The sequence below is a fragment of the Myotis nattereri genome (assembly GCF_964212035.1).
Source record: "Myotis nattereri genome assembly, chromosome: 1".
Classification (NCBI taxonomy): Eukaryota; Metazoa; Chordata; class Mammalia; order Chiroptera; family Vespertilionidae; genus Myotis; species Myotis nattereri.
Genome location: NC_138075.1, coordinates 199,904,173 through 199,918,344, shown reverse-complemented (window position 1 = coordinate 199,918,344; position 14,172 = coordinate 199,904,173). Strand labels below are relative to the sequence as shown.

General features: G+C 44.2%; 1 protein-coding gene across 1 annotated transcript in view; it reads right to left on the bottom strand.

Moving 5' to 3' along the window:
* Nucleotides 1-14,172, bottom strand: part of USP46 (ubiquitin specific peptidase 46) — a 56,244-nt gene that overhangs the window by 20,176 nt on the left and 21,896 nt on the right. Inside the window, exons 3-5 of the mRNA XM_081088303.1 lie at nucleotides 11,147-11,227; nucleotides 6,706-6,919; nucleotides 4,862-5,091 (exon numbers count right to left, since the gene is read on the bottom strand). Coding sequence (XP_080944429.1) covers nucleotides 4,862-5,091; nucleotides 6,706-6,919; nucleotides 11,147-11,227 — 525 coding nt within the window. The remainder of the gene's footprint in view (nucleotides 1-4,861; nucleotides 5,092-6,705; nucleotides 6,920-11,146; nucleotides 11,228-14,172) is intronic.

Genomic DNA, 14,172 nt, shown 5'->3' with positions numbered 1-14,172 from the left:
GTCTAAATGAAAATACAGCTTGTCTCCACGGAAACACAGATATCACTAAGACTCCAATACTCTCAGCAAGTACAGGCTACATCTTATTCTCCTTTCTTCCCCCCGACTAGGTTCCCAAAAACTCTAGTTTAAGAAGGGTGGAAGAGACCCTACTTGCTCTTCTCCAAAGTAATAATTACAAATTAATAGAACAAATTAATTTATAGGGTAGACATATAAATCACAAGCTTTGCTAAGTTTCTGAGTCATAAAAATCATATTCAAATGTGCTTTTAAATCCAGAGACTCCTTTCCTGGGCTTATTAGAAAAGGTGATCAGGCAGGAGCCCCATGCTGTTCAGCCAGAACCTGAAAATGCGCTGGCCTTGAGCAGTGCCAATACGGTGGACTTGGGACAAGTGGCAAGACAACCCACCTGGACCCCAGGGACTCAATCACACCTGGCCACACCACCCACCCTACCCCTCTTCTGTGAAGAGCTCAGAAGCCCTACTGGATCAACTTCTTTTAAAAAAAACAGGGACAGATCCAAAGACAGAGAAACAGCGATCAGGCTATCAATCCCCAGAGGGAAAGTAGGGGAAGGACTTGTATGCATGCATATAAGCCAAACCAATGGACACGGACAACAGGGGGATGAGAGCATGAGTGGGGGGAGGGGGGAGGTTAGGGGTTAACGAGGGGGGGGGAGGGGGGGATGAGGACACATTTGTAATACTTAACCAATAAAGAAATTTTTAAAAATATATGTTTTTATTGATTTCAGAGAGATGAAGGGAAAGGGAGAGAGAGAGAGAGAAACATCAATGACGAGAAAGAATCACTGATTGGCTGCCTCCTGCATGCCCCCTACTGGGTATCAAGCCCTGATAGAGAAGCAAATGGTGACCTCCTGGTTCTCGAGTCGACGCTCAACCACTGAGCCACACCGACCAGCTCCCGGATCAATTTTAACCCCTGCAAACAAAGCAAGAAGGAGCTGTACTATCGGTAGTTAATAAAGCGGTTCTGTAGACAATCTTTGGCTCCAGTAACAGACAGAAATGTGTCTTAAAGCCACTGAGAAGCACTGAAAACCACCAGTTAGCAGAGCAAAGACTCCATGTTAATGGAAAGGAAGAAAATTAACAACAAAATTGAGCTCCAACGGGCCCTGCAAATCTTATGAACCAAGCAAAGAACCGCCAAGGCAGCGCTGAGGCTGCTCTGTAAAACCCCCACGCCTCAGTTCTGAAGAGCCTTGCTCCAGGTTACCCAGGGAAGTCAGCACTGAATTACCCCCCTTAAAACAAGTCTCTCCAGGTCTACTGCAGAATGAAACTGTTTGTCTCCATAAATCGGCAGTTGACATTTGTACAGCAATCGCAAGCAACATTTACAAAGGGTGAGACCGAGGGGAAAAAAAAAATGATTGTTTTCTGAAAGCATGAAGGCTCCCACAAAGAGTTTTCCACAATTGGAGGAACTAGCAGCCAGGCAGCTACAATGGCGAGCTTCCCCGGGGGCTAATTTGCTGCTCGGGATCTGGTGCAGTTTCTTCCCACTGCGAGATTTCGCACATGTGGGGCCCGGCAATTCTGACTGAAGCGCCTTCTGCAGGCTGCCTGCCCTGAGCAGAGGACCTTACTGGAAGGGGGCCTGCGTTTCTCATCCTGAGCAGGAAAGCTAAAACCCTAAGTGTTCTTTCACTCCAAGTCCTCAACATTTTACAGGACAAAAAAAATAAATCCTGCAGGTTATGTATTTCCTTAGAAAGTAGAGAGCTTTCTAACAATGCGAGCTTTCTAAAAATGGGATGCATCTCCTCCGGAGATTGAGTTCCCTGTCTCTGGACAGGGTCCAGTAGATGACCAACTGGCCAGGACGACACAGAAGGGACTGGGGCACAAGGCGAGAAAGGATTAGGTGACTCCTAGGATCCTGTTCAATTAAAGGACCTAAGAAAATGGAGGTGATTATCCCAGAAAATCCAGGGGAAAAACACTCTTGCCTCAAATCATCTAGTACTCATTTGGGAGGAATTAATGTAAGAATCAATCTGATTGCCCCAGAAAGACATCCCCACATACTCTCATTCACTCCCACAAACCAACCATAAGTGGCTGGAATCCCATTATCACAAACTCTACAGGGTCATCCAAAATCTACAGAGAAATCTTTGGGCTCAGGTTTCCCCTCTATGGTGACCCTGCAGAAATAACAGACTAGTTGATAGCTTTTTCAATACAAATATTTGAGATGCAATATTTGCATTTGCTGGGATCACAGACAACAAATAAACTATAAATAAAACTGAGCCTCCCAGCTGAGCCTTCCTGAAAATCCAGACACTGGAAGATGGATTTAGTCATGTGTTTATTTCAAAGATTTAAAAAAATAAAATAAAATAAAACCATTTCATTGATCCAAAAGCAGGCAAGAGAGAAAACAAAATATAAAATAGGTGAGTTAAATAAAAACAAAGAGTAGGATGGTAAAAACATATTGCCATTTACTACGCATTTCAAACACCACCACAGATGTTTCCAGAATGTGGGAAATTCTACAAGACAAATAACCTGATTTCTTCAACAAATAAACCGGAAGGAAAAAAAAAATGGGGGATGAGGTAACCTATAGATTAAGACAGAGACTAACGAAATGCAATGTGTGGACTATGTATGAATCCTGATTTGAATTAAGCAACTGCTAAAAAAATATATATGAGATGAAAAAATTCCAGAGAAACTGAGTGAATAATGGTTTAAAGAAATTATTTTAAAAGTAATTGTACTTATGTTCAAAATAAAAAGATTTCTTTCCTTTTAGAGATACAGAACAAAGTACAGTCCTTGGGTTACGTCGGACTCGATGTACGTCGTTTTGTGGTTACATCGCCATCGCCCATCTATTTATAAAAAAAAAAAGTTCCATCATTTTTCGACGTATGTACATTTGTGCTTTATGTTTTTTATTATTGATTTACCACAAGTAAAGGTCAGAAATTGTTATCTTTCTTTTAAATTTCTTTTACTGTATCACTTCATTACTGCTGTGTCTGTGCTCCATGTGAGTGACATAGGTGGGTTCCAACTTACGGCGAAAATCGTGTTACGTGGCGCCGTAGGAACGGTCTCCAACGTAACCCGAGGACCTACTATAATGAAGAAACTACAAGTAAAATGATATGTTATCTAAAATTTGCTTAAAAATAGACCAATTTGATGATGAGGGAGGGTGCAGGGAACAAGAGATGAACAAGATGGGCCAATGTGTTAACAATCACTGATCCCAAGTAATACACACATGGGATTTATTATACTATTCTAATGCTGTATTCATATGAATTTTACTGGACTGTAAAATGCAAAGGAATGAAAGGAGAAAGGGACGAAAGACAGCTATCTAGATAGATAAGTATGTGCAGAAAATGTTTTGGCAGGGTGTATTCCAAAATGTCCCATTGTTCTCTCTGGGCTAATGTGGGCATCTCTGAGTGGGAAGATTACTGGTAACCTTTAGTCTCTTTTTGCTTAGCTATGTCTTCTTCTTCTTTTTTTTTTTTTACAATGAACAAATCAGAATGCTAATTCCAAAATTGTTTAAAAGGATAGAAGGAAGACTGAAAACGGAGAGCCTTCCATTTAAATCCACATTCTTGACTACTTTTGTGTAGAAAATGTTTTGGCAGGGGTTATAGCCCCTTCACAAAATCTGATGAAAGCTATTATCTCCTCAGAGAAAATGCACAATCCTACAGAATTTTTCATGCAATATCAAGAAACTCGAAGATCCCTGAGGAACCCGTAGACTTCCTATGCTGTTAGTAATTATAATAGCTAGTAATATCTAACATTTTTTGCATACTTCCTATGTGCCAAGCATGGTTCCAAGTGTTTTACAGATGTTAACTCATTTAATCCCCCAGCAACCCTATGAGATAGGCACTGTCATCATCCCCAATTTACAGATGAGGAGAGTGAGGTCAGAGAGGTGGAATAATTTGCACAGGGCCTCACAGCTACCGAGTGGCTGAGCCAACATTCCAACTTGGCCACCTGGCTGCAGAGCTGGGTTCTACCTACCATATTTTGCAGCCACATACAGACTTAAATCAAGTATACCAAGCAAACATAACATCCTGAATCATATTCTGGAGGTCACATCTTCAGATCCAGCTAACACCACGTGCCTACATACCATGTGCCAGACTCATCCAAGCACTAAGCTCACCGGGCCCTCACAACTGCAATGGAAGGGAACTGCAGTCTCCTGACTTCAAGCTCACCATACCACACAGCTGGTTCCCTTAAAGTCAGAGAGATGGTCTAAGTCACCCCTGGCCTCTGTGGAACCAAAATCTTTTCAAGATAACTGGTGGAGGTCCAGTACAACAGTTCAATCTGTGGGCCCTAAAATTTGCCCAGGATGCAAAGCAATCCAGTTGCTAAGAAGTGCCCTAGTCACTCTACTTTAGCCAGTGGAGACAACTTAGATCAGCGGTTCTCAACCTGTGGGTCGCGACCCCTTTGGCGGTCAAAGGACCCGTTCACAGGGGTCGCCTAAGACCATCCTGCATATCAGATATTTACATTACGATTCATAACAGTAGCAACATTACAGTTATGAAGTAGCAACAAAAATAATTTTATGGTTGGGTCACAACATGAGGAACTGTATTTAAAGGGCCAGAAGGTTGAGAACCATTGACTTAGATGGAGATATGCTTACAAACCTTTGCACCTGAGGTTCATATACGTAGGTAGAAGTGTCTGCATGTACTGAAGACAAATGTTGACACTATACCACATTGCACTCACACGCAACCTGGCCTCTACAAATACATACGAGCTTACGACATGCGAGCCCGACCGATGCTTACAGTTTCACAGTTCAAGCATCGAGTTTCATTGGTGAGCGTTCCCTGAAAAATCTCGTGGACCCAGGTGAGTTCTGGTTTGTTGTTCTCTGCAGGTTCGTTCATGTTGCCATTTTTTAATTTCCCATTTTGTTTCTCCTGTTTCTTCTCTTCCTGCAGGATGTCCGCAATAGTGTTTAGCAAATAGTTTAAAAATTCGTGAGCATCCTGCTGCATGTAGTTATCAAAGAGATCTGGAAAAGAGAGGGCCATTATTTCAGTCTCTGGTCCTTAAAAAGCAAACAAAAATGCTCAATTTTACAGGCGACACTTCAGTTTTTATATTGAAAGGGGGAACAAGTTTGCAATATACTCATCTCTTTTGGCAACTTCAATAGGTAAGTTTGAAAGGATTTTTGGTCATGTTCATTTTTTACTGCCCACCAAGAACTGAATTTCATGTATTTCCTTAAAGTCATCATGTAAATAAAAAACTAGCAAAATTTCTTTACTCTACAAAAAAAAAAAAAAGTAGAAATTACTTGATGTTTCCTGATAAAATATCAATATTTAATATGATGTGACCACCAATGACCAATTATTCATTCTGTAATTTATCCAGAGCAACCGGAGTCTCTTCCCAAAGATCACACTGAACCCTGGACCAGCCTGGAAGCAGCTTCATTGAGCACATACAGGAGACGAGGGATGTATGTGAGAATGAGTCTACCTGACAATGTCCTGAAACCAAGTGCTGGTCCCTGCCGTACGGACACAATCTAGTGATGAGTGCAGCTGTGAGACTTCATTATCAATCATGCTCACAACGAGACGCAGGCGTGCTCTGCTGCCTTCTCAGGTTACTTTTATTCTGGTGCATATAAGCTACAACACCTTTAAGAGGCAGCAATCAAATTAAATGAGACTTTATAAAACAAACATCTGATTAACTCTGCAAATCTGTTGGAGTAAGGCTGAAATCTAGGATAATCACAAGTTGCCATATCAAATATTTCTATAGTCATAAAAATTACCAATGCAAAACTTCTGGAATAACCTAGTCTCTACCACCACTTGCCCGCCCTGCCAAAATGACAGAAAAGGCAGAAAAAAAATCAGGCGACAGTAGGACATTTTTATCATAGAAAGGTATCAATTTAATACCCTTTGTCTTAGGTAAATAAAACGAGAGGTATTATTTTTAAATACCAGAGGCCCTGATTAGGAAATATGCATTACTTTAATCACTTATAACAAGTCTATAAGATAGTACTATTTCATTCAATGATTGCATCAATCTATTTCTTCCAATCAGTGCCCTGCTTAGAAGACTGTTTTGGGCAAATTATCCTCTTACAATGATTGTACCTTCCAAATATGAAGCAAATAAAAAGACCATTCCAAAGTGAAATGGCAAATCTGAATTTTTAAAGCATATTTTTAATCTAGTTTTGTTTTATGTATACTGGGTAGAAAAGAAAAATATATTTTCTTTAAAAAACTTTATTTGAGCCGAAACCGGTTTGGCTCAGTGGATAGAGCGTCGGCCTGCGGACTGAAGGGTCCCAGGTTCGATTCCGGTCAAGGGCATGTACCTGGGTTGCAGGCACATCCCCAGTGGGAGATGTGCAGGAGGCGGCTGATCGATGTTTCTCTCTCATCGATGTTTCTAACTCTCTATCTCTCTCCCTTTCTCTCTGTAAAAAATCAATAAAATATATTTTTTAAAAAATAAAAAACTTTATTTGAGTAGTTGGCCATACTACTTCCCCCTGGGGGAATTGAAGGACTCATTCTGGGGATACATAGAGAACTGTCCATTCTCCTTATTTCAGACCTTGACACACATTCATCTGCACACTACTCACCATTCTCTTTTCTCAGCCTTGAAATGAACTTCTTTGGTGGGATCACGCCGACCTTCTTCTTCTGCGTGGCGATGCTGTGGAAAAGGTCTGCCAGGCACGTCAACAAGTTTTCCTTCTTTTTTTGCTGGGCCTTGTATGCCAGCACATTCTCACGGAACGGCCGGCAGAAGTACAAGGCCTGAAGCACAGAGTTACAGTAGCACGTGTTCCCGAACTGCCAAAGGACAACAGGTCTGGTTCAGATCACGGCCCAGGACACGCCACCTCTGGAAGGGGTCGGGAGAGGGAGAAGGCCCCCCTCCAGGAACCAGCCAGCCTGGAGTCCCTGCATCAGAGTCCTGCTCGCCAAGCCAGAGAATGAGTAACACCGGGGACCAGCTGACCAGCAGGGAATGAACAGTCTGCAGAGCCTGGTGCCTCTCTAGCCCATTACCATCTCTTAAAAGGTCAGAAGCACTCTGCCTGGATAAAAACACTCTAATGAGACCTTCTGGTGCTTAAAAAAACTCAACATAACACGGAGGCCCAGAAAGGCGGCTGGCTAAATAAGAGATACTACACCGCAGCACATCAAAACTCCTCTGACAGCAAAAAGAAAAACCCCAATCACAAAGAAACCCAGGAACCAGGAGCCACTTGCTCAGATGCAACAGCCTGAACTGAATGGGACTTATTTCAGTTTTTCTCTCAAAGATGCTAGCAGCCTGCCCACTGGCTTCAGACCACATTTCCTCGCTTTCTCCAGAGCAACATAAGCAAGGAGGTGCCTCCTTCAGTCATCCCACAGCCTCCTCCCTCGTAACTCCTAAATCATCCTCGCTCTTGCTTCTGCCAAGATGGCGATACGATAGCCCTCAGCTCTTGGTCTCCTGCAGTCAGATCAGGGCCCCTGCAGGAGTATGTGGTGCCTCTCAAAACCCACAGACACTCAGATGATGATTAAAGAGGGAAAAAGTCGTCATCTCGCTGGCTTTGCTGACTGGAAAACCAACTCTATAAGAACACAGCAAAGACGATCACTTTAGAAATTTTCCTACACGTAAAATGAAAAGGGAAAAAACTAAGGAAATAACAAGATTAAAACCATTGATAGCAAAATGCTGTGTAAGACTGAAATAGAACATGAGCATCTTCTCAGGACTGGCTGTTGGCTTGCGTGCCGTTTACCCAGCAGCCAGACAGATGCTCCGCCATGCTTACCGTGACATTTCTACGTATGCTAAGATAGAACAGCTCCTATTTTTACATATTTTAATCTACTTGGACACAATTATGTAAAAGGAGGCAAACTTTTTTTGTGTGTGTTAATCCTCACCAAAGGAAATTTTTTCCATTGCGTTTTAGAGAGAGTGAAAAGGAGTGGAGAGGGGGGATATGGGGGGGGGGGGGGGGAGAAAGAATGAAATATCACCGTGGGAAAGACGCACCAATTGGTTGCCTCTCACAATCACCCCGACCGGGCCAGGGATGGAACCTGCAAACCCAGGTAACGTGCCCTTAACCGGAATCAAACCTGCAACCCTCCAGTGCACAAGCTGATGCTCCAACCACTGAGCAACACCAGCCGGAGTGAGACAAACCTCTTTTTAAAGAAAAGCTGGACTGCCCATGAATTACCTTTCAAAGTGAACATACAGCTATTAATGAATTTAGGTCTCACAATGCTCCCACAATCTAAGCCAGTGATGGCGAACCTTTTGAGCTCAGCATGTCAGCATTTTGAAAAACACTAACTTAACTCTGGTGCCATGTCACATATAGAACTTTTTTGATATTTGCAACCATAGTAAAACAAAGACTTATATTTTTAATATTTATTTTATATATTTAAATGCCATTTAACAAAGAAAAATCAACCAAAAAAATGAGTTTGCGTGTCACTTCTGACACGTGTGTCAGAGGTTCGCCATCACTGACCTGGCCTTAATTCTTTCTTCCCCATAGTCTGCACTTGTATTCTCCTTAGCCAGGGCAGAATTCCCACAACTTGGATATCTTCAGAGAGCATAAGCAGAGGCCTGTGCACAATGGCTAAACAATAAATTGTATTAAAATGAGAAGTCAGCATTTCGTCAGCACAATGCCCTATATCCCCGTACTGCCTCCTTCCATTCTTTTCTCTTTTACACAATGTGTTGCCTTTACCCAAATACCCTCTGTAACGCTTGGTCTTGATCCAATGGACAACTCCTGGAGAAGAAAGGAACTAACATTCACCAGGTGTCCACAATGTACTGCAGCCTCATGTCAAGGTCTTCAACGGGAGCTCTGACTGACCCTTCACTATAAACCATTGATTTCCACTTTACAGATGGAGAAAGGAGGCTCAGAGAGGTCAAATGACTTGCCCAAGATCAGACAGCTAGCGAAAGGCATAGGCAGAGCTCAGACTTGGGCCTGTATTACTTTGAAGCCAATATCCATTCTATTATAATCACAGGTAGCATTCACTTACAGAGAATATTTCCAGCCTCCTCCGTGGAAATGACTGCCTATCCCACCTGAGTACTGACTGACTGTGCTCAGAGCAGTTTGTTCCAGAAAATCGGGTGCTTGTGAGTTAACACCTGGTGTCACTTACAGCTCTACCTCAGAAGGAAGCTCAGGAGGGTGGTGGGTGATACTGCCTCACTACTTGGTCATAATCAGCTTTTCAAGGAAGCAGAGCCTGGCAAGTCGGGCCATAAACAAGGGAGCAGTGCTGAGCACAGATGAAACGAAGCCAAGGAATTTTGAGGTAAACTGGTCCCCCACCCCCTGCCCGTGCTTCAGGTACCACCACCCAGTTATACTGTTAAACACTTACCAGTGATGAGTTGGAAACACTTTTAAAACTCCGATTGTGCCCTGACCGGTTTGGCTCAGTGGATAGAGCGTCAGCCTGCAGACTGAAGGGTCCCAGGTTCAATTCCGGTCAAGGGCATGTACCTGGGTTGCAGGCACATCCCCAGTGGGGAGGTGTGCAGGAGGCAGCTGATCGATGTTTCTCTCTCATCGATGTTTCTCACTCTCTATTCCTCTCCCTTCCTCTCTGTAAGAAATCAATAAAAATATTAAAAAAAAACAAAACTCTGAACTCTGATTGTACTGATGTATCTGAAACAGACTGCCTGAGGAGTCTATACATCCAGAGGACAAAGAGAGAGCATATGAAAGCAGATTTCGCTACAGAAGTTAATAAAATCTCCTCGCAAAGGTATGTGTACAGTGGAAATCCTTTAAAACAGCGGTCGCCAACCGGTGGTCCACGGACCACTGGTGGTCCATGAGGTCCAAAAGGTTGGTGACCGCTGCTTTAAAATATGGGTGGGGGAAAATGAGAACCTGACACAATAATGCAGTAGTTAAACCAGTGGTTCTCAACCTTCCTAATGCCGCGACCCTTTAATACAGTTCCTCATGTTGTGGTGACCCCCAACCATAAAGTTATTTTCGTTGCTACTTCATAACTGTAATTTTGCTACTGTAAACAATATGTAATTATATATGTGTTTTCCGATGGTCTTAGGTGACCCCTGTGAAAGAGTTGTTGGACCCCTAAAGGGGTCGAGACCCACAGGTTGAGAACCACTGAGTAAAACCCTTCTTTCTGAGATAACTCACATTTTCAAAATCTGGACTAAATTTCCCCCTCCCCAACATTTGTCACTTCTGGTAACTAAAGAGCATGAACAATTATCTAAAAATTTTTTATGAAAATGGCAGTGGAGCCCTAGCCGGTTTGCTCAGTGGTTAGAGCGTCCGCCCTCAGACCAAAGGGTCTTGGGTTCAATTCCTGGTCAAGGGCAACCAACATACCTTGGTTGCAGATTCAATCCCTGGCCCCAATTGGGCATGAGCAGGAGGCAACTAATCTATGTGTCAATCCATGTGTCTCTCACATGGATGCTTTTCGCACTTGTGTGCTCGCGCTCACTCTCTCTCTCTCCCTCCCTCTGCCCTCCTTTTCACTCTCTAAAAAAAATATCCACACTCCTGGGGTGAGGATTTAAAAAAAAAGAATCAGAGAAAGACAAGTATCACATGATCACACTCATATGTGGAATCTAAGTAACAAAATAAACTGATGAACAAAGCAGATCCAGAGAGATCCAGAGACATGGACGCATAGAACAGAGTGCAGAATCTCAGAGGGAATTCAGGAGAGGGTGGGTGGGTGAGAGACAATCAACCAAAGGCCTTGTATGCATATATGTATAACCCATGGACACAGACAATAGGGTGCTGAAGGCCTGGGGCGAGGGGCTGGGTTGTGGGGGTGGGCTGGGGGGGGGTGAATAGGGGGGGGGAAGGGGGACATACGTAATACTTTCAATTTATTATTTTTAAAAACGAAAATGGCAGTGAAATTGCTTCAAGTATTTTAAAATATTTGATATAATAGTTTCAACAATGAAGATAAATTAAACAATAAAATAATAATACATTTTTAAATACTTACATTGACCAATCCGAAGTAGTGCTCATTGACGGGAAACTGCTCTGGGCCGATGTCTTTTTCCAGAGCAGAGGCATTGGTGCCCTGCAAGAGAAAACACCGAGAGCTCTGCTGCATGTAAAAGGGACAAGAAAGTAAAATGATGCTTGAGAGGCCACTTGAGACAAGCATCTCCCCTGGCTGCCCTGGTGTTCGATGTTCATGCGGAAAGAAAAGGGGTCAGAAGTAAAGCAGCCGTATGGTCCCTCAGCTCAGATCTGTTCTTCCTGACTTCAATTCTCTGCTACTGAGAAAGGAGGTTCGAGACAAGCAAATGAGCAAACTGTCACTAGGAGCTTCTGAACAGCCTGGCTGGTGTGGCCCAGTGGTTGAGCGCCAACCCATGAAGCAGAACACGGTTCGATTCCCGGTTAAGGCACATGCCGGGGTTGTGGGCTCGACCCCCAGTGGAGGGCGTGCAGGAGACAGCCGAATGGTGATTCTCTCTCATCACTGATATTTCTAGCTCTTCCCCTTCCTTCCTCTGAAATCAATAAAGACATTTTTTTAAAGGGCTGCTGAAGAGAACCTTCTAAGCTCAGATAGCATCAGCCGCTTTAATAATCTTTAGTGGTTAGATTTGGGGTGGGCAAACTTTTTGACTCGAGGGCCACAATGGGTTCTTAAACTGGACTCAGAAGAAGGAGCTGCGGCCGTGTTCCCGACGTTGCCATGTTAACACTGCTGCTGGTGAAGGAGAGGAGAGGAGAGCAAGAGAACCCTCCACTCTTTCGGCTCCGCGGGCCGGATAGAACAGCCGAACGCGGGCCGCAGTTTGCCCACGGCTCGGTTAGAATCATGCCATCACTTTCAAAGTCAATGTCTTCATTCTGACAGATGGGTTACACACCCACAGATCGGGCACCATTCCAGGCTCTCCCAATGGAACAGTGGACAAGGTGGACTTGGGTGCCTGCTCTCATGGAGCTCACGTTTCAGTGGATGAAGACAGAAAAAGCCAATACACTGGACAGAGGTGGTAAGCGCAGTGGAGAAAAACAAAGTAGGAAATGAGGATCGGGGGCCAGGGAGGATGGGGTGAAGGGGAGGCATAGTGGAGTGGGTGGTAGAAGGTGGACAGTTGCAGCTTTAAGTAGGGTGGTCAGGGAAGGTCTGACTGAGAAAGTGAAATGTCCAAGGAATATTATGGATAATGGAGGAGTACGATTTAAAAACTAACAATTCCCAAATGCATCAAATTGGTAAGCCACATGAACCCAACCAACTCTCCAACACAATGACAGTAACAGTTCCTGGGAGCTCCTACCATGTGCCAGGGATTGCGCTATTTATCCTCACAACAATCCTAGAGGTACGACTATAATCCGCATTTAACAGATAGACCAGATAGCTCAGAAGGGTTAAAAACCTGTCCGAGGACCACAGTGGCAGAGCTGGGACTTGAACCGGGAGTCAGACTTAGGAGCCCGAGAGCTTAACCAAATGCTACACAGAGCAATCCTATTGATAAACACCACCATTTACTGAGCCCCACTAAGCGGCAGGGAGCACCAGCATTACCACCTTGATTATCATTCCTCCCGGGGGCCTGGGTGAGTGCTGGGATTCGGGGAAAATTCAAGCAAAGTTCAGCGCCACGAGGTAAGGAGTTTGAGGGCGGAGGGCAGGATCAGCGCCCTGTGCACAGCGGCTCCATCCTACCACCTTCTCATGTTCTCAGGCGTCATGAGGACCCCGGTTCACAGAATCTCAGACTTAGGAGGGAGGTATTTTGAAAAGGAAGAGAAAAAGAGACTGTTACGTTTTATTAAAAAAGTAAACCTGCTGCTGCTACTTATTCTGGACTGATGTAATTATCATCTCCGGTCACAGGAAGAAATGGTCAAAAAGTGGGCTGAGAACCAGTCAAAATGGTCACATGTCAATAAACACCATTAAATGCAAAATAACCCAATTCTATGCAAAGAAGAGCAGCAGAAATAGCACGTGCCAGCCCCTTATCATAACATTCTGTTTTCCCTTGTTTTCTAGGTCCACATGCTGCTCCATGATCCACATTTCCATCCCTTCAACTAGGATGGAATTCTCTGGTCATCTGTGTGCACAGCAGTTTCACTACTGCCTTGTGTGCACGCACATGAGCACATGCGGGGTTTTCACTGCCTTCACAATAATGCAACCCCAAATACAAGGCTAAATTTTTAAAAGAATACTTATAAAATAACTAGAGGCCCTCTCACAATCCAGGACCCCTCGGGGCATGTTGGAGAGCCGGTTTCTTCCGCCGGATCCCCATAGGCCAGGTGGAGGGACCCCACCGGTGCAGGAATCCACCAGGCCTCTAGTATGCATGTAAGACAGCCGTGGGCAAACAACAGCCCGCGGGGGGGGGGGGGGGGGGGGGGGGAGACCATACCCTTTTATGTAATGATGCTTACTTTGCATTTATATTAGTTCACACAAACACTCCACCCATGCTTTTGTGCCGGCCCGGTCCAGTTTAAGAACCCATTGTGGCCCTTGAGTCAAAAAGTTTGCCCACCCTGGTCTAGGCATTAACCATTTCCATAGCTTCATTTAGTGGCCAAGTGCCAACCATTTCCAACTCTGTATGTACCTCCATCCCAGAAACCTCCCTTCTAAGCTCATTTAGATTGGATGAATACTGACATTTCCACAAGCAGTCAAAATCAATCTACCCAAAACTAGAGCTTGCTCTTTTCCTTCCCCCCAATTCCAATCTTTTCCCGGTGTTTCTCCACTTAGTAAATGGCAATGCCACCCTCCTCCTGGCTGGAAACCTTGGGGTCGTGCCCGACATCCCCCTCTGCACTCTGCACCCATCCATCACACTGTCTTATTGACTCACGCTCCTTAAATCTCCCAAGTCCACTCGCTTTTCACTCTCCAGCCACCAGCGAGGCCAGGCTACCAGCATCTCTCCTCTGAATTACAATAGCTTCCTAAGTGGCCTCCAACATCCACTTCACTCACCTCTAACCTTGCTGTCAACACAGCAGCAAAAGTGC